The sequence below is a fragment of the Podarcis tiliguerta genome (genome assembly GCF_965153285.1).
Source record: "Podarcis tiliguerta genome assembly, chromosome: 2".
NCBI classification, from domain to species: Eukaryota; Metazoa; Chordata; class Lepidosauria; order Squamata; family Lacertidae; genus Podarcis; species Podarcis tiliguerta.
Genome location: NC_139535.1, coordinates 87,307,925 through 87,331,173, shown reverse-complemented (window position 1 = coordinate 87,331,173; position 23,249 = coordinate 87,307,925). Strand labels below are relative to the sequence as shown.

The following is a 23,249-nucleotide window of genomic DNA, read 5'->3' as shown; positions in this document are numbered from 1 at the left end:
GCAGGATTTCCAATCACACAGAGGTTTCCAACAGGGGGTTTCCTAGATAGAAGCCCTCTTTAGACCTTCACAAATCGATGCAAACGCTGGGGCAAGGCTTGCATGCACAACCCCACCACTTCTTTGCGTTTTCTTTTCCAGGCATTCAAAGGGTTGTCAGGAGCAACTCAAGCTGTTAGCCACCTATCAAAACGAGTGCAGAAGAGGGCACTGACTCCATAATGGCCAAGAGAGACTATGGGGAGGCCTACTCAAATATGCTGAAATATCAAATGACACAAGCCCTCTTGGGACTGCCCGTCTCCAGACATCAAGTGGGGAGCATATATTTCAATGCTTCCCAATGCACAGGCTTTCCCCCCTGTACACAGAAAGCCAGGAACATGCCTGAAATCCTAGAGAGCCACTGCCAGTTACTGTAGACAATACCAAGCTACATGGACAAATGGTTTGACTCAGTAAAAGGCAGCTTCCTATGTCCAGTTTACTTTCAATTACACCTGAGATTCAAACCAAACATGGCATTAGCACACGACTTCCATACTTCTCTTTTTCTGGGGTGGCAAGAAATGAGAGAGCATGTGTGGCGACTTCTGTGTGACTTCAGGAACTAAAGGGATACCTTGAGTAGAGTTTCCAATAGGCAGACATGGTGCAGGAGGGTGCAAAAACTGCAGCCACCTTATTTACATTGTTCACGGGGTGCCTTCCCTAGTCTTTGTTATCTCCTCCCCCACTCAGCAGATACTTCCTTCTTCTCTTTCTCAAATATTTTTAACACCTGAAAATCTGATGCTAAAATCACAATGGCATCGTACGGATCACACACACTGCTCATTATTAACCTCATTTCTGCACCTCATTTCTGCACTGTCAATTTCAGAGCTTGTTGTATAGAGGAAAGGCATTCTTGCCGGCTGCTCAGACTTATCAACCCCCCTTCCTTTTAAACATAGGGATGAGGGAAACCTGCAGCCTGCCAGATCTTGAGGGCCTCCAAACCCCCATCACCCCTAGACAGCATAGCAAATGGTCAGGGATGATGGGAGTTGTAGTCCTACCACATCTGCAGGGCTGCAGGCTTTAGGTCTTCCGGGACTTCTAATTCCATGGGCATGCCCAGTTCTGAATACAGCTGGGGCATTTTCTACTTAGGTTGTCACGCACAAGAGGAAGTCACATGAAGACAAAATGCTGCCGTATGGAGTGCTCTCGTTCAATTGGTCCAGCTAGCAAACTAAGTAGGCAAACTAAGGCCCAGGGGCCAGATCCGGCCCAATTACATGAGTAGAATGTGTCCTTTTATTTAAAACACATCTCTGGGTTATTTGTGGTGCCTGCCTGGCGTTTTTACATGAGTAGAATGTGTGCTTTTATTTAAAATGCCTCTCTGGGTTATTTGTGGGGCATAGGAATCTGTTCATTATTTTTTTTCAAAATCTAGTCCGGCCCCCCCACAAGGTTGGAGGGACAATGGACCGGCCCTCTGCTGAAAAAGTTTGCTGACCCCTGAGCTAGCCAGCCAGAGCCTGTTGATTTCTCCTTCTTGAGAGTGCATCCATAAGAACTGCTGCTTAGATACGGAGTTCACTATTTAGTCACTCTCCAAAAAGGGGGTTCTAACCTCCCCACTGCATGAAGGGAAGGTGGCACTTACCTCTGCTCTGTATGGAAGGAAGATGGCACTCGCCAGATTGCCCGTGATGCCACTGAGGATGTAAATGATGGAGATTCTATGCCAGCCTGCCAGCTTCTCCAAATCCCTGAGGACTGTCATCTGAAAGATCACCGACACCAGGCAGTGGATAACCCTACAGGGCAAAGACAGACGGATGCTTTGCATTTGAGCTCCTCGTTGCATCACAACAGCATTCCTTCCTCCCTTCTTATCTGAGCAAACTCACAAGTAATGTCCGTCATGCTAAATGGGCCTTTGGCAATCTGGAAACAGTGGCTCATGTTCTCCTGTCCTGTCCCCTTTATAAAGATCTGAGGAATCAGATCATTACCCCACTCTTACCATCCCAGGCCTCTCATCTGAGGCCACACTGTTTTTTCTTTTATCAGATCAAAATGATCAGACAACAGCAAAGGTTGCTAGGTTTATCGAGGGTGCAATGAGATTAAGGGCCACTATCTGAACGATAATCTTGGTCATTTGATTGCCCTTTTTACCCACTGCTGTCTTTTTATTTGTATATATTGCTTGTTTTATGTTGCCGTGGTCGTTGGCTAATGCGAATAAAGTTATCTATCTATCTATGGGCCTTTGGCAATTTGAGAAACATCCCTGGATTTGTGCAAGTGGTTGTGAAGTCAATATTCAAAAAGTGACAGTTTGCCAGGGCACATTGCCAGGACTCAGTCACAGAATCAAAGGTCAAATTTAGAGGGTCGGGAGGGGGGCAAAGGCCCAAGGATAGGTTAGGCATCCTTGCAAGATAAAGTCCTGAGCAATAAACCCAAGACCATAAATCCAGGCCACAACCAGAAGAGTCCCATTTAAACCGTATGGGTCAGACTGACAGAAACAGGTGTGTCAGTTATAATAACAAAATAGGAATCCAGGAAGGACGGGGTGTCACAGAAACAAAGTTAGAAGGTGGAATGTCTCTAGAGCCTGAGATTCCTAATGCAAAAGAAATTCAGGCAGATTTCAATCTGTTCCTTGCAGCTTGACAGGCAAGGCGGGGCCAAAGGCACCTGAAACCAGCGATCAGCTGGAGTGGTACACTGGGCAGAGTGTCTAACAAGGACTGGGGAGACCAGGGTTCAAATTCTTAATCATCCACAGCCACCATCTCTCTGCCTGACTGACCAACGCAGCACAGTGCTGCACAAGGTCTTGAAAAATGTGTGGAATATAAAAGCTTCAATAAAAAGGCTTTGACAGGCAAAACAAAAAACCAGCCACAGAGCCCCAAAGGCTCAGACCCAAGGCACTGCACTCCCCGCAATCTTCTCACCTACCCTGCATGAAGAAATAAGGACAACCAGAGTCTATAAATCTGATCAGGACTTTCTGGGTTCCTAAATGGCAGGAGGCCACACACCTCATCCATGCAGTGTACCTGGGGGGAAGGGAGAGAGAGAGAGAGAGAGAGAGAGAGAGAGAGAGAGAGAGAGAGAGAGAGAAAGCATTAAAGCATGTAGACAAATGGAACCCTCTGAACCCAGTTTTGCTGTGATGGAATTGATGCTCGTTCACCTTCTTACTGGACTTTCCTAGCATGTAAGTGGTCATATTAACTTCAAGCAGGGGCTGAACTTTAAGAGGATTTCCCATCTACAAACCCTGGGACATTACTTGCCTGTGAACAGAGAGTTGCTTCTTCATGAAAGTAGCCATGCATGAATTCGCAGTACTCTCGAGTAGTGATCTGGCAACTAGTACAAAGAGAGAGAAATGTCGTTATATGGGTTTAGTTTCTGTGGAAAGTCTCAGTTAATATCCCCTTAACAATCCAAAATAGACCTGTTTGCTTTCCCTGCTCAGTCTCTCCTACACAGGCCATTATGCCACCCCCCCCCCCACAGCAGCCTTTTTGGATTTACCACACCCCATGGCAGCCATTTTGTGACTGGTGCCCTTGCCACTTCCTCAAAATTCCAAATCTACTCACTGGCCAAAAAACATTGGTGACTCGTAAGTTGAAATTATTTCTTCTTTTACCTACCTAAACCTAAGGAGCTAGATCTCAGGATTCTGACAATACAAGCTTTCTAAAAGCTCAGCTCTGGTGTTGCTGAGTGTCCTTTGTAATTCAGCATGTTAAGAAAGGATAATTTCCCTTAACTGACCTAGGATTGCTAAGGAAGCTGACTGGATCAAAGGCAAGTTCCTACCTAAATAAGAGAAGCAGGCAGGTCTGTGGCTGCTAACACCATCACTTAGAGCTGCATGAGACATGAGTACTTACCTGCCTTTGGTTCCAAGACAGCATGGCCTTCCCTTAATGTCACAGTCTATATGTAACAACCCAGTGTGGTTACTTTTGGCCTGATCAGTACATATCTGTAAATAAAAGGTTTACAATTAGAAGAAAAGGCTTTAAGTAAATCCAAGTGTAATTTACCTTCAGCATACTTGCCAGTTTTAGCATTTAACCACTACTGTCAGTTACTACAATGACCTACCAGGCGACAGACAGACTGGAACACAACCAAGAGGGTATCCTAAACCAGAGATTAGGAGCCCATAAAGCATCCAATGATGCAGGGTTCCAGTTCCCATCACCCCTGACAATGGGCTAGGTTGTCTGGGGCTGATGGGAGTTGGAGACTAACAACATTTGGTAGGGGGCAGAGGTTTTCCTGTCCCTGTCCTAAACCAACAGTCCTCTTAAAATTGTTTGCACATCTAGTATAAACTCAGGTTCAGGGATTCTAAGACCCCTAGCTATGTTCTCATGACTAGTCCTCCAGCCAGATCACATTATTTTCCAACAGGCAATCACCAAGCGGAAAGATTTGCTAGGAGAAATTTGCTTATTTATTCATAAAATTGCTATGCCTCCCTTCATCTGAGGATCACAGGACAGTTTGCAATAGAAAAAACACACCCCAAAAATGCATAACATAGCAACAAACAATACGGTCTACCAACAGTATTTAGTTTGGTGTGGGTTACAACAGAGAGGAATAAAAGAGGTTTGAGTAGTACCATTTCATCATCAACCAAACCAGGATTCAGCCATCATGAGTCATTAGTCAGGTGTGGGTGAGAACATGAGAACACCACAGTTTATCCTTCCAGCAGGTACTACCTAACTACAGTGAGTGTTTCTACCTTATCTTCTGTCCAAAATTTAATTGACAGCAACTAGGTGGAACATGTCCATGTATCTAGGGGTGTGAATCATGATGTCACCAAGTCCTGGGCTGTGATTTTTTTAAAAAGCTTACTAGAGTCTATAATCCTACACACAGAAAGATTTAGGATCCGTTTCACTGGAAGGCAGAAGGAAAATGGAAGAAGAGATTGGCGTTTGAGCGTGTACAGTGGTACCTTGGGTTACAAAAACCTCGGGTTACAGACTCCGCTAACCCGGAAGTAGTACCTCGGGTTAAGAACTTTACATCAGGTTGAGAACAGAAATTGTGTGCCAGCAGCGCGGCAGCAATGGGAGGCCCTATTAGCTGAAGTGGTACTCAGGTTAAGAACAGTTTTAGGTTAAAAATGGACTTCTGGAACAAATTAAGTTCGTAACCAGAGGTACCACTGTATGTGCACATGTAAATACATTCCTTAAAACACACACACACACACACACACACACACACACACACACAAACACACTGCACAGCTACAGCCTTCCTCCCTCTTCCTCCACCTTTGCATGCATCTAGAATTAAAGGGGGAATCTCAAACCTTTGTCTTTCAACAAGACCATCTCTGTTAAAGTTCAGCCTTGCATGCCATGCAAAAGACTAGCATACCCAAGTCTTTCCTTGCTTGAGTTTGATGGACAGGGATGCATGCATGCAGCTGCATGCAGTATATGTCCAATGCCTTCCTCAGTGGACTGTCCCATTCGTAAGGCAGTCTCCATGAAGCAGCTTGGACTTCGCATTAGATAACAAGGCAGGCAAAAACAAATCACTTCTGTGTGCAGCCCCACCCACTCAGCAAAAGTTTCTAAAAGGGCATCCACCTCTGTTCGCACTGTACAAATATTTTGCAAGATAAATTAGTGCCGAACAATTTAAGGAAGGAAGGAAGGAATATTTACCGGCCACTTGGTTATGTCATCGGGCCAGATGTGTGGCAGATTTGAAGCCGGTTCCTCACAAGTCCTGTTGGGGGACAGATAGCCAACAAGTAATGAGGGGTTACCATACACAGCATCACCTCCCCCAGCTCCACTATAGCTCTAAACATATGTACCCCCTCTCCCCCCCCCCCCCCGGGCCACATGCCCCTTCTTACCTGGGATCCTGAGCGCACACAGCTCCTGAAATCCTCTTCCGGCTGGAATTGTTGAGGTCAAAAGCTGGTGAATTATCTGGCCACTTTACAAAAGTAGCCAGAGTTTCCTATGCGAGAAACAAAGAAATGACTTTCTAAATTTCTCTCTCTCTCACTCATACATACATAATTAGTGTTCATATATCACATAAACACTTTTATTTTTCAAAGGAGCAGAATCTCACCAGAGAGGCCTGCTCATACAAATGTTCTACTTAACACAGGAAATATTTTCTTAATGGCCGGGGACATCACTGAGAATGTGTTACCTCAGGCCCGCCTCTGCCAAAGCATTCCAATTTTAAGACATGAAGGTAAAGGTAAAGGGAACCCTGACTGTTAGGTCCAGCCGCGGACGACTCTGGGGTTGCGGTGCTCATCTCGCTTTACTGGCCGAGGGAGCTGGTGTACAGCTTCTGGGTCATGTGGCCAGCATGACTAAGCCCCTTCTGGCGAACCAGAGCAGCGCACGGAAACGCCGTTTACCTTCCCGCCGGAATGGTACCTATTTATCTACTTGCAGTTCGTGCTTTCGAACTGCTAGGTTGGCAGCAGCAGGGACTGAGCAACAGGAGCTCACCCCGTCACGGGGATTCGAACCGCCGACCTTCTGATCGGCAAGCCCTAGGTTCTGTGGTTCAACCCATAGCACCATTCTATGAATGGTTTTTTAAATCTGAAACAATCATTAACTTCTCTGGGCTCTGGCTGGTCACATAAATTGCAATTTATCCAAAATGTGAGCAAACAATACTGATGGCAAAGGGGCGCCCCTCTGCCTTATCATCCAGAGAACTGAGACCTCTCGTGGCATGACAGATAAAGGCAACGTTAATGCAGGGCCATCAAGCCACAGATTGAAATATTATGCCAACGTTTAAAGGAGTTAGTTGCCGCTACCAGAGAAACCCTGACGCAATTTCACTCACTGAGCAGTCCACCTGCAGAGTCTGAACACAACCAGAGTTGTCATTCTGGACGCAGCAACCTGACTCGCGTTCTTGATCCCTCTCTTTCTGGATCAACTTCTCAATCTGTTGGTCCTTCCTCATGCAGGGAGAGTACTTGGCTCCCAGGTGGATCAAGTCAATCTGAAACGAAAAGGGGTGGCGGGGAGAGTCACAATGAAAAAGAAATTTGGCAGACTAACTTCTCAACGCCAACGCTGCCACCCTGGCATCATGTCGGCCTCATCCATATACAGTGGTACCTCGGGTTAAGTACTTAATTCGTTCCGGAGGTCCATTCTTAACCTGAAACTGTTCTTAACCTGAAGCACCACTTTAGCTAATGGGGCCTCCTGCTGCCACCGTGCTGCCAGAGCACAATTTCTGTTCTCACCCTGAAGCAAAGTTCTTAACCCGAGGATATATTTCTGGGTTAACGGAGTCTGTAACCTGAAGCGTATGTAACCTGAAGCGTATGTAACCCGAGGTACCACTGTATCAAGGCAAGTCAAAGTTACTCTAGGTCACTTTGCTCCTCCCTAGTAGCACACAGGAGAAACAATCCAACATCCCTGGTTTAGTGTTCTGTCCAAACCAGCAAATCATGCTTCATTTCACTCCAGACAAGCTACGGTCTAGTGTAAGGCAAGCTTTATGGGGGTGTGGATGATTCAAGGCACTCTGAAGAGCCGTACACTGAATTTCCTTTAAGCAGCATGATCTCAACAAGGCAAACGAAACAGAAGCACAACATTTACCGAGCTTGGGCCAATCCAGAAGTTCTCTTGCTGCATGTACTTCACACTCTCATAGACGCCTTTGTTTCGCAGCACCTGTAGACACAGCAGAAATTCCCTGGCTAAGAGATGGAGCAAGCACCCAGAGACAAAGGCCAGATCGGACTCTCCCCACTCTGCCATCAGGTGGGATTCCATGCCAAGCTAAAGGAGGCCTAACCCAAAACTTTAGCTGAACTGCATTTGTGACCAGTGTCACACATCTGTCAGGATACATTCAATCCTTGCTTGTTTAGTGTCAAGTTATTCTGTTTAGATATGCTGGCATTTCTAGTTGCAATTTTTTGCAAAGCTTTTGACTCCCAGATAGCCAGTTCACTCTACAGCAGTGATTCCTACTCTATGGGCAACTTGAAAATTGCCGAGGATCTTGGCAGACCACTTATAAGGCTTTTCCGCCTGTGGCAGCAACTGTAGTGCACAGTGCTAGGTACTGTATGATTTTAATTGCTTCTTGTATTTCTTGCAGATCACATTTTATTGTGTTACAATTTGAATTCCATAGGGTTAAATCTGTAATACAATAAATTAAAAGAAGCAATGAAAACACAATTAAATATAAATATGAATACTGAATGTGATGGATGTACCGTCTTTTGTCTTCAACCACAAATCTGCAGACACTTAGTCAACCACCTTAATGAAGCTCACAGGCCATGGTTTGGGGGGTTGGAGTCCAGAGAGCACTGCAATTTGTTTCTGCCTGATCAGAGGGCTGTCTTGGTAGACTCTGGAAATGCCAGTCACTCCAAAATGTGGCAGCACTTGGCCTGTCGTTTGCAGCTAGTTTTAGAAAAGCTGTAACATCTGTGCTGAAAGCCCTACACTGGGAGCCAGGCAGTTTTGAGCTACAATCCACAGTGCTGTTTCTGACCTTTCAAGTCCTAAGAAGATTGGGTCCAGGGTATATTGCAGAATGCCACCAACTGCATGTGTGCTTGTCTAATACTTGGCTGGTAAAAGAGGCAGAGCACTCTAAGTGGTGACTCCTTCATTATGAATATACTTCCTTAAGAGGTCAATGTTATCTCAGATCTCAGACTCTTTATGGCAGGGGTGAAGGCCTGGATCTGGCCAGTGGATCAGATTCTTAACTCTCCCAGCTGCCACAGGCCAACATTGGTTGACTGACAGCCATCAACGTTCAACGAGGTCACTGTAACCATTAATTAGCTCATCAGTGGTTGCAGCGGCCTCCTTTGAAGGCAGGCTGATGAGATAGCTGCTGGTTGCAGCAAAACATTTGGAGGAAGTGCTTCAGATGCAATTGGTTCTCTACAAATGTAGAGAGTGAACCTCTTCAGCTGCACTAGGAACAGCCCTGCAGGATCACACCAAAGGCCCATCTAAATTATTTGCATTGTACTGATCTGATGTTTTTAATTGTTATTAGCCACTCTGAGGCTTTTTAAAGGACACTACTGTAGAATGCCATTCACATAATTAAGACTCACCAATGCTGTTGTCAGATGCTGGGCAAAGCCAATGGGAGCAATCCCATAGGTGCAAATGATCAGAAGGGTGATGATGATATGGACAAAGGTGATCCAGTAGGTGAAGTAGGGTCTATTCACGACATGGAAGAAAAGGTGGGAGAGGAGACAAGCACCACAGGCCATGGTTATTCCTAGAAGAGCTTTCATTAACAAAATACGCTTAGCAATGTACACCTCGAAGGACTTTGTCTGAGATATGCAAAGACACATCTAATCTGACATATAGAACTGAAGGAATGCACAGCAGCTAGGAACCAATGTGGAACCAGGAGGCTTTTTGCAAGATGGTCAAAGCCTTGTTCAGACTCCTGCAAGCAGATGATGGGTTATAGTGACGGCGGCAGCATGCTTTAAGTGAAAAAGTCATGCTCCCACCTGTGGCTGTCCGTGAGCTCCAGCTGGGAGCGCACCATGCTGCTGATGCTCCGCCGATACGTCCTGTTCAGCCACTTGCCCACCACTCCCAGCCCGTAGTATCGCTTCTTGCGGTCGAAGGCAAAGTGTTTCACCCGGGAAGCAATCCGCTTGCCCCGTTTTGGACCAGCTGCCACCGCTGGCAGACCCCGAGAAGGTCCTGCCCGCCTGAAAGAGAAGAAAGGGCTTATGTGATTTGAAGGACGGAAGCAGCACAGATGCCCAAACTGAACCATTCCTGGATACCAGTGATTTAAAATGCTTCTGTCCCCACCACTGCCCCCCATAAATATAGAGGGCTGGTTTCTTCTCCTGTATTTTAGGAGAGCACCCAATTGCTCATGCATCAAATGTGGTTTTGTTTTGCCTCCCCTACACTGCCCATTCCCATCCCCCAGATCTTTTTTTGGGTGGGGGGTTTGCTGTTTCTGATATGACAAAGCAGGATGGCAAGAGGATTCCACAATCAGGGGGGCCACCACCAAAGAGGCAGTTTCTTGGCTAGCCAACCACCGCACTGTAGGCATTGAGGATAAATGTTTGCCTTCACTTCCATGCAATGCTGCTGGTGGCAATCTCTTAGATATGGCTACAGGCTGAAGGACTTGCAGAAATGCATTGCTATGAAGATCTTGGTGCCGTTCTGAAGCGGAGCCCAAGACTTACTGAAATGGCTGCTCAGCCTCAGGTGACTTGCCATCCTCTGGCTGGGGAAGCCCTCGGAAGTAAGTGGCAGAGAGGGGTGGGGACTCAAACACATCATCTGGCATGGAGCACAACTCATCATGAGCGTCAACCTGCAAGAAAGAGAGACAGAAATGTTGGGTTATATCCAACACTGCTTCTATCAGAACAACAGACTTCTGCTTGCGCAATGGAACTTTCTCCCTCCTCTACTTCCCCCTGAAGCCCCCGCTCCCCCCACACCCTCAAAATCTGTTCCAGAGTGTTGGAGGAGCAGATTTTGAGGGGAGATGGGGAAGTCTCACTGGATAAACCCTCTGCTTGTCATTGTCTAGTTGGCAAGAACAAGACTCAGACTTGTTAAATGACTGGCATAGTTGCCCAACTGTATGAGAGCCACTGGAGCAATGCTAGCTGCAGCACCATTGCAGGCAGTTACAGGAAACCACATGCTCACGTTCCAGACATTGGTCAATTAAGTCCATCTTAACAGACGATGGGAAGCTTTGTGGCCACAAGACATGGATCAATTGTTTAAATGTTACATTATTTTTGTTGGCTGGTTTCAGCGAATGCACTGTGGCTGCTCCATGGGGAAAAAGCAGTACGTGAAAATGGAAGAAGAAAACAGCTTCGGCATCCCATTAGGCAAGAGGGGAGGGATGGGAGCGGGGATTCAGTAAAGCTAAGATCCTCCTACAGCCAACAGAGGGGCTTCATTGAGAAATGGTCGCAGTTCTTTCCCCATGAGAGATTATGGTGGTGGTGGTAGTCCTGAGACATCATCAAAGCTGGGGTGTGTGTGTGTGATCTTGGGAAGGGGTGGAGCAGGGAGGCCATGGAACCATGCTTGCCTTACTGAAGAACGAGGAGTCAAACGTATCCATGCCATCTACCACATCCTCATCCATGAAGCTGGGATACATAAAGCTCTGCTTGTTGCACCTCCGCTTCGGTGCCGAGGGCTCCAGAACCGAACGTCCCTTTTCAGAGAAATCAAATTGGAACAGTGAGTGAGCAAGTTCGAAACACTTTCTATTAATAGTTGAGAGGTCCTGGTGTTTGTTACTGGGGTGCTGCCCTTTCGAAGATGGAAGGAGCAAGGTGAAGAGTTCACGTCAAGACTCTTGAACCTACAAATATGGGTTAACTGAGAACGACACACAAGAGCAACACAGTTACACCAGCATCCTGTTCAGCCAGACTGTTGGGATACAAGCCAATTGCACAAATATCAGGAGGGTAGCTTTGCACACAGAAAAACCAAGCACTAATACTGAATGGCTTCCAAGCCGGTTGTTCTCAGTCCTAGCCTTCCTCACTTCCTCTGAGCCATGCAACAGCATCACCTGGTGGCTCTTCTGATTTATTATCTTCTTATTGATGGTTTGTAAACTGCTTTTTCAACATTTGTGTATGGGGGGGGAAGGGGAAATGCTTCAAATAAGCAAATAAAATTAATTAATTAATGGCTCGGGTCGGCAGATCACGGGATTATGTCACAATCCATAGCTGTGCGTCTGTCAGGATTTCCAATGCTTTTATAAGTTTGATTGAAAGCAAGAGTGTTTTGAAAAGATCCACCAGTTTGACACTAAAAACAGCACAGAAGAGCAGCAGCAGCAGCAGCAACCAGCTTACTTTTGAAAGTTCAGAATCAAAAAGCATTGGCATCCCATGCCATCTGGAGTAGTCTATTTAAGTACCGAATTTAAAAGCTGAAAAAAGGGGCTTGGCGATGCCAAGCAATGCACCCACTCCAAGGACTAACAGTGCAATCCTAACCATGTCTACTCAGAAGTAAGTCGAACTGAATTTAATGGGGCTTACTCCTAGGGAAGCAGGGTTAATTCCAGCCTTAGAGTCTAATGCTTCTCTGTGCACAAGCAGAACGGATTTACGTTTGCACTTCGGGCTTCCCCTCATGCCCTCAAAAATCTGCTCTGGAGGGTTGAAATTATAACAACTATTTAAAAAGAAAAAGGGAGCTCCATTGTCCAAGTGGAAGTGCACTTGCGCAGCACTGGAGTCTGCCCAATGATCACTGGCTCTCGGGGTCTCACTGAAATTAGGATTTGGTATCAATTTAGCGCGTTTTGCCAGCTAAATGTACAGTATTATCAATGACACTGTTTGCGAAGTAGGAGCTCGTGTTGATCCTACAAAACAAGTTTTTCTTTTCTGCTCATGGTGATTACAATGATACCATTCCACCCTTTAAAATGCATGTGTTGGGGTGGGCCTACGACATACTTTCATATTGACATATATCATATTTTATTCCACACCACACACACAAAAAACCTCAACCCACTCAAAAAACTTTATCTCGCATGGACCTTCACAGCCATGATATCAGAAGGAATGAGATTACTTGGAAAGAACTGGAGAATACTAGGATTTCTCTTTCTTTCGTTTTTCACCCAAATTGAAACTTCTGATGGAGGACAACACAAACTCCCCGTGTTTTCAGAGATCTGGTTGTACTGTTGCTGAGAAGAGGGGTAAGGAAGCAGCACCCACACACACAAAAAGCATCTTCTACAGCAGTAAAGAAAGAGGAGCGGAACAAAACAAAACAACTCACTCTGATTATAGCTGCAGCTGCCTTGAAACTCATATGGGCCACCGATTCCCTCTTCCTGCGGGGAAGGCGGCCGTAGCCGGACCGTACGCTGCCAAACGATGTCAAGGACATGACGCCAGGGGTCACTGGGGCCAGGGCAGGGTGTGGAGTGCGTGGGCGATCCATCTCATCCGGGTGCCGGAAGGGACGGCCTCGGGCCAGGGGATCAACAATCTGAAAGACCAAACAAGTGCCCAAATGGCTGCCATTATCCATTACCCTCCATGGAAATTAAAGCCACGTAGCAGCCTTGTGACTCGCCTCACCTCGGTCCAGTATTATCTGAAGGAGCGTCTCCACCCCCATCGTTCTGCCCAGACACTGAGGTCCAGCGCCGAGGGCCTTCTGGCGGTTCCCTCGCTGCGAGAAGCCAAGTTACAGGGAACCAGGCAGAGGGCCTTCTCGGTAGTGGCACCCTCCGTGTGGAACGCCCTCCCACCAGATGTCAAAGAGAACAACAACTACCAGACTTTTAGAAGACATCTGAAGGCAGCCCTGTTTAGGGATGCTTTTAATGTTAGATGTATTACTGTATTTTAATATTCTGTTGGAAGCTGCCCAGAGTGGCTGGGGAGGCCCAGCCAGATGGGTGGGGTATAAATAATAAATAATAATCACCTACCTCCACAACTAATATACAACTAAACAAACAAAGGAAGGAAGACTACTGGAGAATTTAGCCTTGTATTTCCTGTCTCCTCTGATGGACAGTGGCATTGCAGCATCTCAGGCAGAGGTCTTTCAACATCACCTCTTACTTGGGTCCTTTCAGCTAGACATGCCATGCATGGAACCTGGGACCTCCTTCATGCAAGGCTCATGCTCTACCAGCCTTCCTCCAGCAAGCTCTATATCCAAATTGGGATCTAAATCCAGCTCTGCTCCCCACCCCCAGCCCCGCTCCCACAAGCAAATCCAGGAGTAGCTGATCCACTCGTGCTCTGAAGCACAAGGCAACCACCTCCACCACCAAGGGGTGACCAACCTTGGGCATTTTCTGTGGCTTTGGAGACTCTGTGCCTTGGAAGGAAGGCACTTCCTGGCTGGGTAGCTCCATTTCTCGGTAGGCAGGTTTGAGCTTCCCATACCGCAGGCTGCAGTGCTGCAGGCTTTTGCGCTGCCAATGCTGCCGCTTTCCGTCACAGTCGCTGCTGACTCCAAACCACTGAGCTGCTCCCCTGGGTGTAGGAAACAGAAAAAAGGACAACACACATGAAGAAGCCCAGCAAAGTAACCCAGGTTAACATTGCCTGGAAGACGCCAACAGCCTGCACCCAGTCTACCAAGATCTTTCCTCCAGAAACTCTCCACCCTTGCCTTCCAAAATGGCTGCCCTCTGGGTGGGTTTCCACATGGCAGCAACTGTGGGGGGAGAGGTGGCTTCTTACTCTTCGGAAACCAAACCAGTTAACCTGTGGCTTGACACATAAATATCCACATTGCCATGCCCCATGAACCTGCACTGCTTTTGTCCCCTTCCCCAATCACATGCTCTACTGCAGGGTTTCCCAGACTTGGGTCTCCAGCTGTTTTCGGACTACATTTCCCACCATCCCTGACCACTGGTTCTGCTGGCTATGGATGATGAGAGTTGTAGTCCAAAAACAGCTGGAGACCCAAGTTTAGGAAACATTGCCTGAGTGGGTAATCCTCCCCACTTTTGCAAAAGCTTTCAGCATACACACACTGCATCATTTAAAAAGTCTACTGTGAGCAGAGTATCAGTTGTATTATCAGCAACCTGTCTTTTTCTAGCCAGTGCACACCAAAGAAACATACACACACTGTAGGGAGTCATAATTGATTCCTAACACCTAGGCTTATACAGTGGTGCCTCGCAAGATGAAAAGAATCCGTTCCGTGAGTCTCTTCGTGTAGCGGTTTTTTCGTCTTGCGAAGCAAGCCCATTAGCGGATTAGCGCTATTAGCGGTTTAGCGGCTATTAGCGGCTATTAAAGGCTTAAGGGATTAGCGGATTAGCTGCTAAAAGGCTATTAGCAGCTTAGTGCCTTAGAAAAAGGGGGTGGGGAGCGAAAAAAACCCCCCAGGAATCGCAAGACATTTTCGTCTTGCGAAGCAAGCCCATAGCAAATTCGTTTTGCGAAGCACCTCCAAAACGGAAAACCCTTTCGTCTAGCGGGTTTTCCGTCTTGCGAGGCATTCGTCTTGCGGGGCACCACTGTATTTATGGCTTGTACATAAGATGGAAAGAGCGGGGAAATGACATTTGTCCATCTCATTTTATGAAGTATAAGAAGGCACTGACAAAACACTTAAAATGCATCTGCTTCCACTTTCCTTGTGTGAAGCAGATCTCAAGTCTTCTGAGCAAAGCAAGGCCCAAAAGCAACACCTTAACTTGAAACATTCTTCTTGTCAAAATAATTATCACCATGAGCAAAATTTTGGAGTCCACAACATGACCTGATATGAAAGCTCATGATTATCTCAGTACAGACTCTGCCTTCAAGGTAAGGGACAAGAGAACCAAGAACGCCAAGCAGTAACTCTGCTAAATGCCTTCAAAGGTAACAAAAAACCCACACCTTTCATAGCCATCACCCCCACCCAACCCAAAATGGGGGCCTAAGCATCTCCTTACTTGCGAATACTGTGGGACAGTGACGTTTGCCTGTGCAAGCCAGGATGTCTTTCAAAGTTGCTGTCCTGCCTTTTCATCCCGGACTCTTGGAGGCTCACGCTCTTCTGATAAACTGGGTTTTTCTTCAGAGGCTAGAAGAAATGTTGAAGTCGAAGGATGTTTGTAAGGAAGATATGATTCAGACACAGAACACCCAACTGATGAATGGGCAACATCCTGAGGTCTGTCCTTGTTACGCAGCTCCCATAACTAAAAATCACACTCCTCAACCAGGGAGGGAGAAAACCAGAAGAATCTTCTCGACTACAGCTGTACCTTGGAAGCCGAACACTTTGGCGCTCAAAATATTTTGGCTCCTGAGCACCGCAAACCCGGAAGTGAGTGTTCTGGTTTGCAAACATTCTTTTGGAACCCGAATGTCCGGCGCGGCTTCTGATTGGCTGCAGGAGCTTCCTGCAGCCAATCGGAAGCCGCGCCTTGGTTTCCGAACATTTTGGAAGTTGAATAGACTTCTGGAACGGATTCTGTTCAGCTTCTAAAGTACCTCTGTAGTTGGGTAGGGAGCCTGGATAGGTGGCCAGAAGAGTGCTAGATGCATACAGGTATGGAGGCAGGGCGATGTGTGAAATCACACATCTATGTGGAGCATCATGCATGTTTGATTACAAAGCTTCACTTTTTATGCAGTTTACAACTGGGGCGGGCTGTGGAGGAGAGAGAAAGAAATGGACTTAAGGTATGGCTGAAGGTTCTACGCTATCAGGAAGAGTCTTGATTGAATATTTGGAGTAAAAAAGCAATTTGCTGGAACTTAGGGCAAAGCAGGGTTCATGAAGAATGTCTACTCCTCACTGATTCAGGAAGGGACTCTTTTTCCCCCCTACCTCAAACGTGCTGTGTGTGTGTGTGTGTGTGTGTGTGTGTATCTGGGGCTCAAACACAGCATGGTGTGAAGGTGCATTTTTAAGAAAACTCAACTGGTCAGTAATCTCTGACGGTTATTTGTTTTGGGGAAGGATGTTCCTCCCCAAGTCATAATGTGTATCCATTAAATGCAAGAGCTATACCTGAACCCCATGGGTCCAGTTTAGTCCCAGTCTCTGAAAGCCACTCCCCAAAAGAGAGGGGTCTTTCCACATGCCTGAGGCGGCACATGATCTTTGGTGAGCTTCCAGAAAAGGCAGTCTAGATGTCTACAGAGAAGCCACAAAGGATGCTTCTCTAAGTGCCAATGCACTGGTTAAATATCCATGGTCACATTGCAGATTGTGACAGGACATGGGCAAAAGCAATTTGGCAGGTGTGGCGGAATCAGATTTAACTTCAAGATCCTCACAGCAACTAACAGACACTCCTCCATCTCAAGTAACCATAGACATGAAACAGGCTAAGCATTTAGCGAAAACTGTAGTCATTCATACCACTGTTTGGCTGTTCGCATCCTCGGCTGCTTCCAGGGGTGGAATTGTGATGGACAGGTTTGGGGGCTTCTTGCTCTGGAGGCGACTGCTGCTGGTACTGGAGCGCCTGGTCCCATTCTTGTCACTGTCCGCCATGTTGAATTGGATTATTTAGTCAGCCTGATGGGAGGAAAGAAACAGGAGTCAGGGTCCTACAGAGCTCCTGGGCTGAAGCCCAAAAGAAGAAGCACAAGAAGCTGCTGTATACAGAGTCCAACCTTTCTCAATATTGTCTGCAGTAACTAGCAGTGGCTCTCCAGGGCTTCAGGCAGGATCCTTCCCGGCTCTCACTGGAGATGCCAGGGATTAAACCTGTGAGGACCTTCTGCAAGCAAAGTGGAAAAACTGCTTCCTCTAAAGTAATTTTTTCTTTTAAAGGCAAATTAAATATTGAGGCTATCAAGGGGACCACTCTGTCTTATGTCTACTTTAATGGTTTATCAGAACCTCTAAAGAGCTGCATACTATAGTTGCTTAAGAAGGGACAGAAAACTTGGAACGCATCCAGGATCAATGCAGGAACACATGAGTCAGTGGGAGAACTCCAGCTCAGCTGCATACAATATTTATTATCAATTCATTGCTACTATGCCTTCATAAACCCCCAGTAATAAAACAACAAAGAGGCAATGAATAGGTATAGTGTCCATGTTGGATACAGTGCTACAGCTGGTAGTCAGGCTGAATTCCATTTTCAGGAAAACTGTTTCTGTCATGTCCTCTCTTATTGGCTTTGTAGTGCCACCCCCTTGACACACACACTCTCTCATGACTAGCAAAATTAGACCCATGCACAGTAAATGTTGCAGGATAACTTATGTGAAACAAGAAAAGGCATGTGAAGTTCCTCAATCAGTAGCATGCATTTGCAGAAGAGGCTTTGCAGATTTGTTTCTCTTATAAAATTTAATGGCCTGGATGTAGAATTTTCCCAGGTTTTTTTGGGAGGGTGATGTTAGCATGGAGGATACACGTGGCCCTAGCCACAATAATACACAAGACGTAGCCATAATGTTTGGTGTTAATATGCACCGTGTTTCTTTTTTATTAGTGCTTTTGGGCTTGAAAGCCACACCTCCAGGTTCCCCTCTGCCCCTGTAGGGATTAGAACTTCATTTTGTACAAAGTACATTGGAATTCCCCCAGCTTCCAAGCCAGATGGAACTGCATTGCATCACCACATGAAACCCCATGGGCAAAAACAATCAACATTCTTCCTGTCGCCAAGCCCAGGGTAGGTACCATTTGCTTGAATACCTTAAGAACTGGTGCTATTTCCCAATCAGCCTAAGTGTGTTACACAAGGGAGCCCCTAGCGCCTTATTTAATAATCCTGGCTTTATTCAGGATGGCCAATGATCTCATCCTCTGCAGGTGCAAGGCAGAACATACAGCCAATGCCGGCAGTCACATTAACAAGCGGCTTCCCACACAACAAGATGGGAAGACTCTGGATGGGATTAATGCTGCAGAGTGGGTCAAGCCAGGGTTAACGATCCAGCTCAGTGGTCTCACCCACTCTGTGATTGAAGCTATGTAGGTTAGGCTGTCTAAGCCCAGAGATCGGTCAACACTAGCATGAGAAGGGTTAACGCCTCCTGACAGGTAGCAAAAGGAGGCAACACACAAAAGTGACAACATCTTATTGGTACAAAGTAGATGGTGATCCAGCTATTGTAGGTTTCAGGTCAGTGATCTCTCTCTAAAGCTCCATTCCATTCAAACATCCTAACCAAATCAACTATTGTTTGGAGTTAACCAGAATTTAAAAACACACACCATGCCATGGTTTGAGCTACCAAATATACAAGCAAGCAAACCATGCTTTAGAGCTGTTTGGTTTGCTTTATGTTTGCTATGACCACCATCCCTCAACCAGCAAATGCCCTGCTATTTCAGAAGCATTCTAAAAAAAAACAATTTCTCACTGGTCAGTGTGTTGTTCCTTTCTCCAGGATTAACCTCCCCAAAATTCATAGATGCCTCCAGCTGTCTGCATTTGTGCCTTCAATATTTCACCTTTATGAAACTCGCGTGCATCTTGGATGTTCAATTCCTGACACTAGGGGTAAGGTTTTTCAGATATGCCATATGGACACAGCAAGCAGGAGGCAAGGCAGAGGAGATCTCTTGAGTTGAAAGCTTAAGCAATAGGAAAACATACTCTAAAAGTCTCTTTCACACTCCACAGTCGAAAGTACCGTATTTTTTGCTCTATAAGACTCACTTTTTCGCTCCTAAAAAGTAAGGGGGAGTGTGTGTGCGTCTTATGGAGCGAATGCAGGCTGCGCAGCTATCCCAGAAGCCAGAACAGCAAGAGAGATTGCTGCTTTCACTGCGCAGCGATCCCTCTTGCTGTTTTGGCTTCTGAGATTCAGAATATTTTTTTTCTTGTTTTCCTCCTCCAAAAACTAGGTGCGTCTTGTGGTCTGGTGCGTCTTATAAAGAGAAAAATACAGTATATTATATTTCCTCCAGACATGGAAAGTTCATCTCAAATGCATTGATAATGAAATAAATAGCCACAAGGTGGCGGCAGCACACTTTCAAAGCTTTCTCAGCTAGCCTACAAACCGCAGTCTTTACTGTGTGGGTATAGAAGGGAAAAAATGGTAAACAGTGAAGCTAAAAGGCCACAGAATACAAGACATACAGTCTGTGACATTTCTACTCAAAGTTCAAAAGCACACTGACCATTCACAACAGCCATAATGGTCACTGCACTTCTCTTGTATACAGCTAAATGTTACATGGAAATGTCATAGGCATTTCATGACCTTTTGGCCCAACTCTGTACCCTTTTCTCCTCCACGTTCATACTCATGGGAAGCCATCTCTCTCTGCCAACCCAGGATATAGCCAACTTCACACATCTCACAAGGTGAGCCCACAAAACCTCATGACACCAATAAATCTGCTAAGTATTTTTTAAGATGCCGTACAACTCTCCTGACAGTTTTTCGTTTCTTGCTGCAAGAGGCTATTTATTCCATTGTTACTTATTAAATTTCTATACCACCCCTTCAACCAAAGTTTGCAGGCTGGTTTGCAATATAAAAAGCATAAGCCTATCCCATATTTCATGCTCCCTCTTCCACTACATCCCATCCTCAAATTAATTCAGCTTCAGGCTAAAACAACTCTGAAAGTCCAGTCTACATCCAGTAGCAATGTCACACAGGAACCAGTGTTAGATAGTGAGATAGGGAAGCTAGGAGCTAAATGGCACCTTTAAAACAGGCTATGGCCGCAACAACGGAAAGTCTATAACAAGAATACAAAGGCGGAAATGAACTGCAGCTAAAATGTTATGTTCATTTTTCACATGGACCTTTCCTTGTTCATCCCCCCCCCCCCAATATTCTTAAGAGAGTCTCTTCTCCAGTCTTCAGAGTAGCTGGAAGTGGGGAGGCAGAAAAAAGTCCTCCTTTCCTTCCTCTCTGCAGTTTTAATCTTGAAATCTTAGGCAAACTACTGCGCCCAGAGCTCAGAAACTGTTCGTGCTAATGAAATTCCCTGCCGCAAAATATGCCTGGAACAATGAGAGTTTTGAACGCGGACAGGAACGGCCTTCCCTCCAGAAACTGCACCAGAGACTTCTTGTCCCTTGAACCAGCTCTTTAGCAGCAGTGGAGGGACCACCGGCCAAATAGCCAAATGTGGTTGCTCCAGCCAACCCGTGGGACTCTCTCTAGACCACACTCCTTATCCCAGGCCACACTCCTCACCATCCCTTGCCCATGTCTCCCTTAAGTGCTTTTACCAGGCTGGAAGGTATCTGAGCTGTAATGATGTTTCTAGCTCACTTGGATGGAGCTATGTGTGTACAAACCTATGGCACTTGTACAGCTGGAATGCAACCACCTGCACAAAAGGGAAGATTCACATCCATTGCTCCAGCCATGGAGGAATGTTGCCCTCAGGGTGGAAAGGATTCCCAGCTGCTGATTCACAGTATGCAGGAGGCAGGTGGTTACTCAGGCTTTAAAACTATTCTTTTACCTGGGCACTGCTGTTTTCAGTTAATTCTAACATAATTGTTATTGAACAAATTTCCGAATATTTTACTTTACGCTGCCCTAACAACTTATTCGAAGGGTGGGGTATAAATACAGACAGAAAGAAAATAAAAGAAAGACTGTGGCTACCTTGCAATAAGATTCCCCTTATGTTCCGAGGCTTGGAAAGAGCAGCAGCTTCTGTAGCAAAGTATCCCACCGGGAGCGCATTACAGATACCCCCATATATTTCAAGGGAGATGATGAGACCATAAATGTTTAAGGAGGTCCCTCTCCGCAAGAAGAGCACCGTAATCAATAACCCAGGACCAGAAGCATCCAGGGGGAATGAGCATCCTATCCGGCAATTCTCAAAAGTGCTTGAGTGGGCAAGCAGAGAGAGCTCATGTCAATGGTGCACCGAGGGAACTGGCGCCTCAAGCTGCTTATGTCATCCATAATATGCTTTATAGCCAGAGCCATCTCCGAACTTCAAGGGGAAAGGAAATGTTTATAGTCCATTCAACCCACAAAACGGGAAAGCAGAATCAGCAAACAACAGAGGTCTTTGGGGCTGATGGAAGAGGCACAACTGCCATACAAACAGCCATGCAGACAGTCTTTCCAATTTTGTGTCAACAACCCCGCGTACAGTCATGCTTTACCTTCCACCTTCATCATCTCCCCGAATAGAAATGCAGTACAGACAAAACTCCAACAATGCTCACGTTGGCTCTAAGGGCCACTTCTGCATGCAGCGCTTATTCTGAGGATTGGAAGTGCTCCTGCAGCATTTCAAATGCACCGTACTCCAGCTCCTACTAGTTATCTACATTCACCTGGTTGATGCCGCTGAACAAGTGCAGAGAACCAGGTGCAAGTCTACGTGGCTGGCAGAGGAGGAGGAGTGTTGTTGTTTTCCCAGGGCTTTCCCTGTCTTTTGAGTGTTAACAGCTGGTTGTTGGAAGCATCCCTTTCCATATAGGAGTCCCTCAGGTGGCACAATGGGTCAGTGCATCTGGCTGTTAACCAAAAGGTTGGTGGTTCGAGCCCACCCAAAGACGGCTGTGGGCAGGGGGTCGGACTAGAGGACCCTCAGGGTACCTGCCAACTCTACACTTCTATATGATTCTATAACCATACATGCTCTTGTGCACATCTGTTCATGCCATATGAAACGCATGATGTTAGATAGGTCATCAATCTCAGAGACTTTGGTATTAAAGCAAAAAAAGCTAAACCAAGAATTTCTATGCATCACTTTCATGAGTTAACTCTTAATTTCCTTCATGGCGCATGAGGCTTTAGGTCTGGCTGAGCAAAGCGGCATAGTTTACTCTTTCATTCTCTCAGAAAGTGTATGACACCAAAAGACAGAGAGTAAGAAATAAAGAGAGACTGGCTGAGATTGTGCAAGAACAACTCCAAACCCAGCTCTCAGCATTGCCTTAGAGATTTTCCATGATGCAACTGAGTCATCAGGAGAGGATCAGCTTCCCTTTCCACTTCAATCCAACCTCCTTCCTAGCACTACTAGCAAATTAGCAAGAGTCCACACTTCCAAAGGCACAATCCCCTGACTCATAAGCTACTGGGAAAAGGCAGTCGAGATCCTAGATGGACCCAAACTTTCTTATTAAAACAATAACAATGCACCACCAAACAGCAACAATATTTGTATAACCAAGGCATATGTGTGTAACAAAGGAAGTATCATTAGCAATAGTGGCAGGTGCTATTTAGCTATAATGGTGGTTGCTTACATACTTTTTCAACGGATGACTGCAACTATGTGGAGAGCCTGTTATCTATTGTATCCACACAGTCAGCAATGCACCATATCTAGGCAAGCAACCAATCAGGAATGTGTGAGGAGGTATTTTATGAGATAGAATTTGTCTCAGGGTACAGTGAGATGCCTGCAGAAGAGATAGACAATCTGATTCTGAAGTTGTCCTTTGATGAGACCACCGCATGGCCTATGCTGTCCACCGTGGTCACAGAAACAGGAGAGCAGGAAATGTCTACAGCTGCATGCACAGGGACATAAAGAAGCAGAACTTAATGCCCCAACAATATTTCCCAGGGCTTGAGAGTACCAATACCTGTTGGAATTAGAAGTCGTTCATCCTACTCACTCTCCAAATGAAACCCATAGGGATCTCAGGACATGTCATGCATTTATCTCTGCATCTAATCTTCGTATGTGCAAATGTGCACCCTATTTTTCTTTATGACACAATGTTTTTAGGAACAT

At 46.0% G+C, this 23,249-nt stretch overlaps 1 protein-coding gene and 1 long non-coding RNA gene across 5 annotated transcripts in view; one reads left to right on the top strand and one right to left on the bottom strand.

Annotated features, from left to right (window-relative positions):
• RHBDF2 (rhomboid 5 homolog 2) overlaps positions 1-23,249 on the bottom strand; it is a 58,811-nt gene that overhangs the window by 5,401 nt on the left and 30,161 nt on the right. For all 4 annotated transcript variants that reach the window (XM_083429871.1, XM_083429874.1, XM_083429872.1 and 1 more), the window contains exons 2-17: positions 16,956-17,114; positions 15,535-15,665; positions 13,918-14,110; positions 12,894-13,106; positions 11,161-11,289; positions 10,289-10,419; positions 9,584-9,790; positions 9,167-9,278; positions 7,674-7,748; positions 6,898-7,059; positions 5,930-6,036; positions 5,733-5,796; positions 3,921-4,015; positions 3,312-3,387; positions 2,971-3,071; positions 1,658-1,811 (exon numbers count right to left, since the gene is read on the bottom strand). In XM_083429871.1, the coding sequence (XP_083285997.1) occupies positions 1,658-1,811; positions 2,971-3,071; positions 3,312-3,387; positions 3,921-4,015; positions 5,733-5,796; positions 5,930-6,036; positions 6,898-7,059; positions 7,674-7,748; positions 9,167-9,278; positions 9,584-9,790; positions 10,289-10,419; positions 11,161-11,289; positions 12,894-13,106; positions 13,918-14,110; positions 15,535-15,665; positions 16,956-17,090 (2,085 nt within the window). In that variant the 5' untranslated portion in view covers positions 17,091-17,114. The remainder of the gene's footprint in view (positions 1-1,657; positions 1,812-2,970; positions 3,072-3,311; positions 3,388-3,920; positions 4,016-5,732; positions 5,797-5,929; positions 6,037-6,897; positions 7,060-7,673; positions 7,749-9,166; positions 9,279-9,583; positions 9,791-10,288; positions 10,420-11,160; positions 11,290-12,893; positions 13,107-13,917; positions 14,111-15,534; positions 15,666-16,955; positions 17,115-23,249) is intronic.
• Positions 19,366-23,249, top strand: part of LOC310672578 — a 194,691-nt gene continuing 190,807 nt past the window's right edge. Inside the window, exon 1 of the long non-coding RNA XR_014508667.1 lies at positions 19,366-19,430. This is a non-coding gene — a long non-coding RNA (uncharacterized lncRNA). The remainder of the gene's footprint in view (positions 19,431-23,249) is intronic.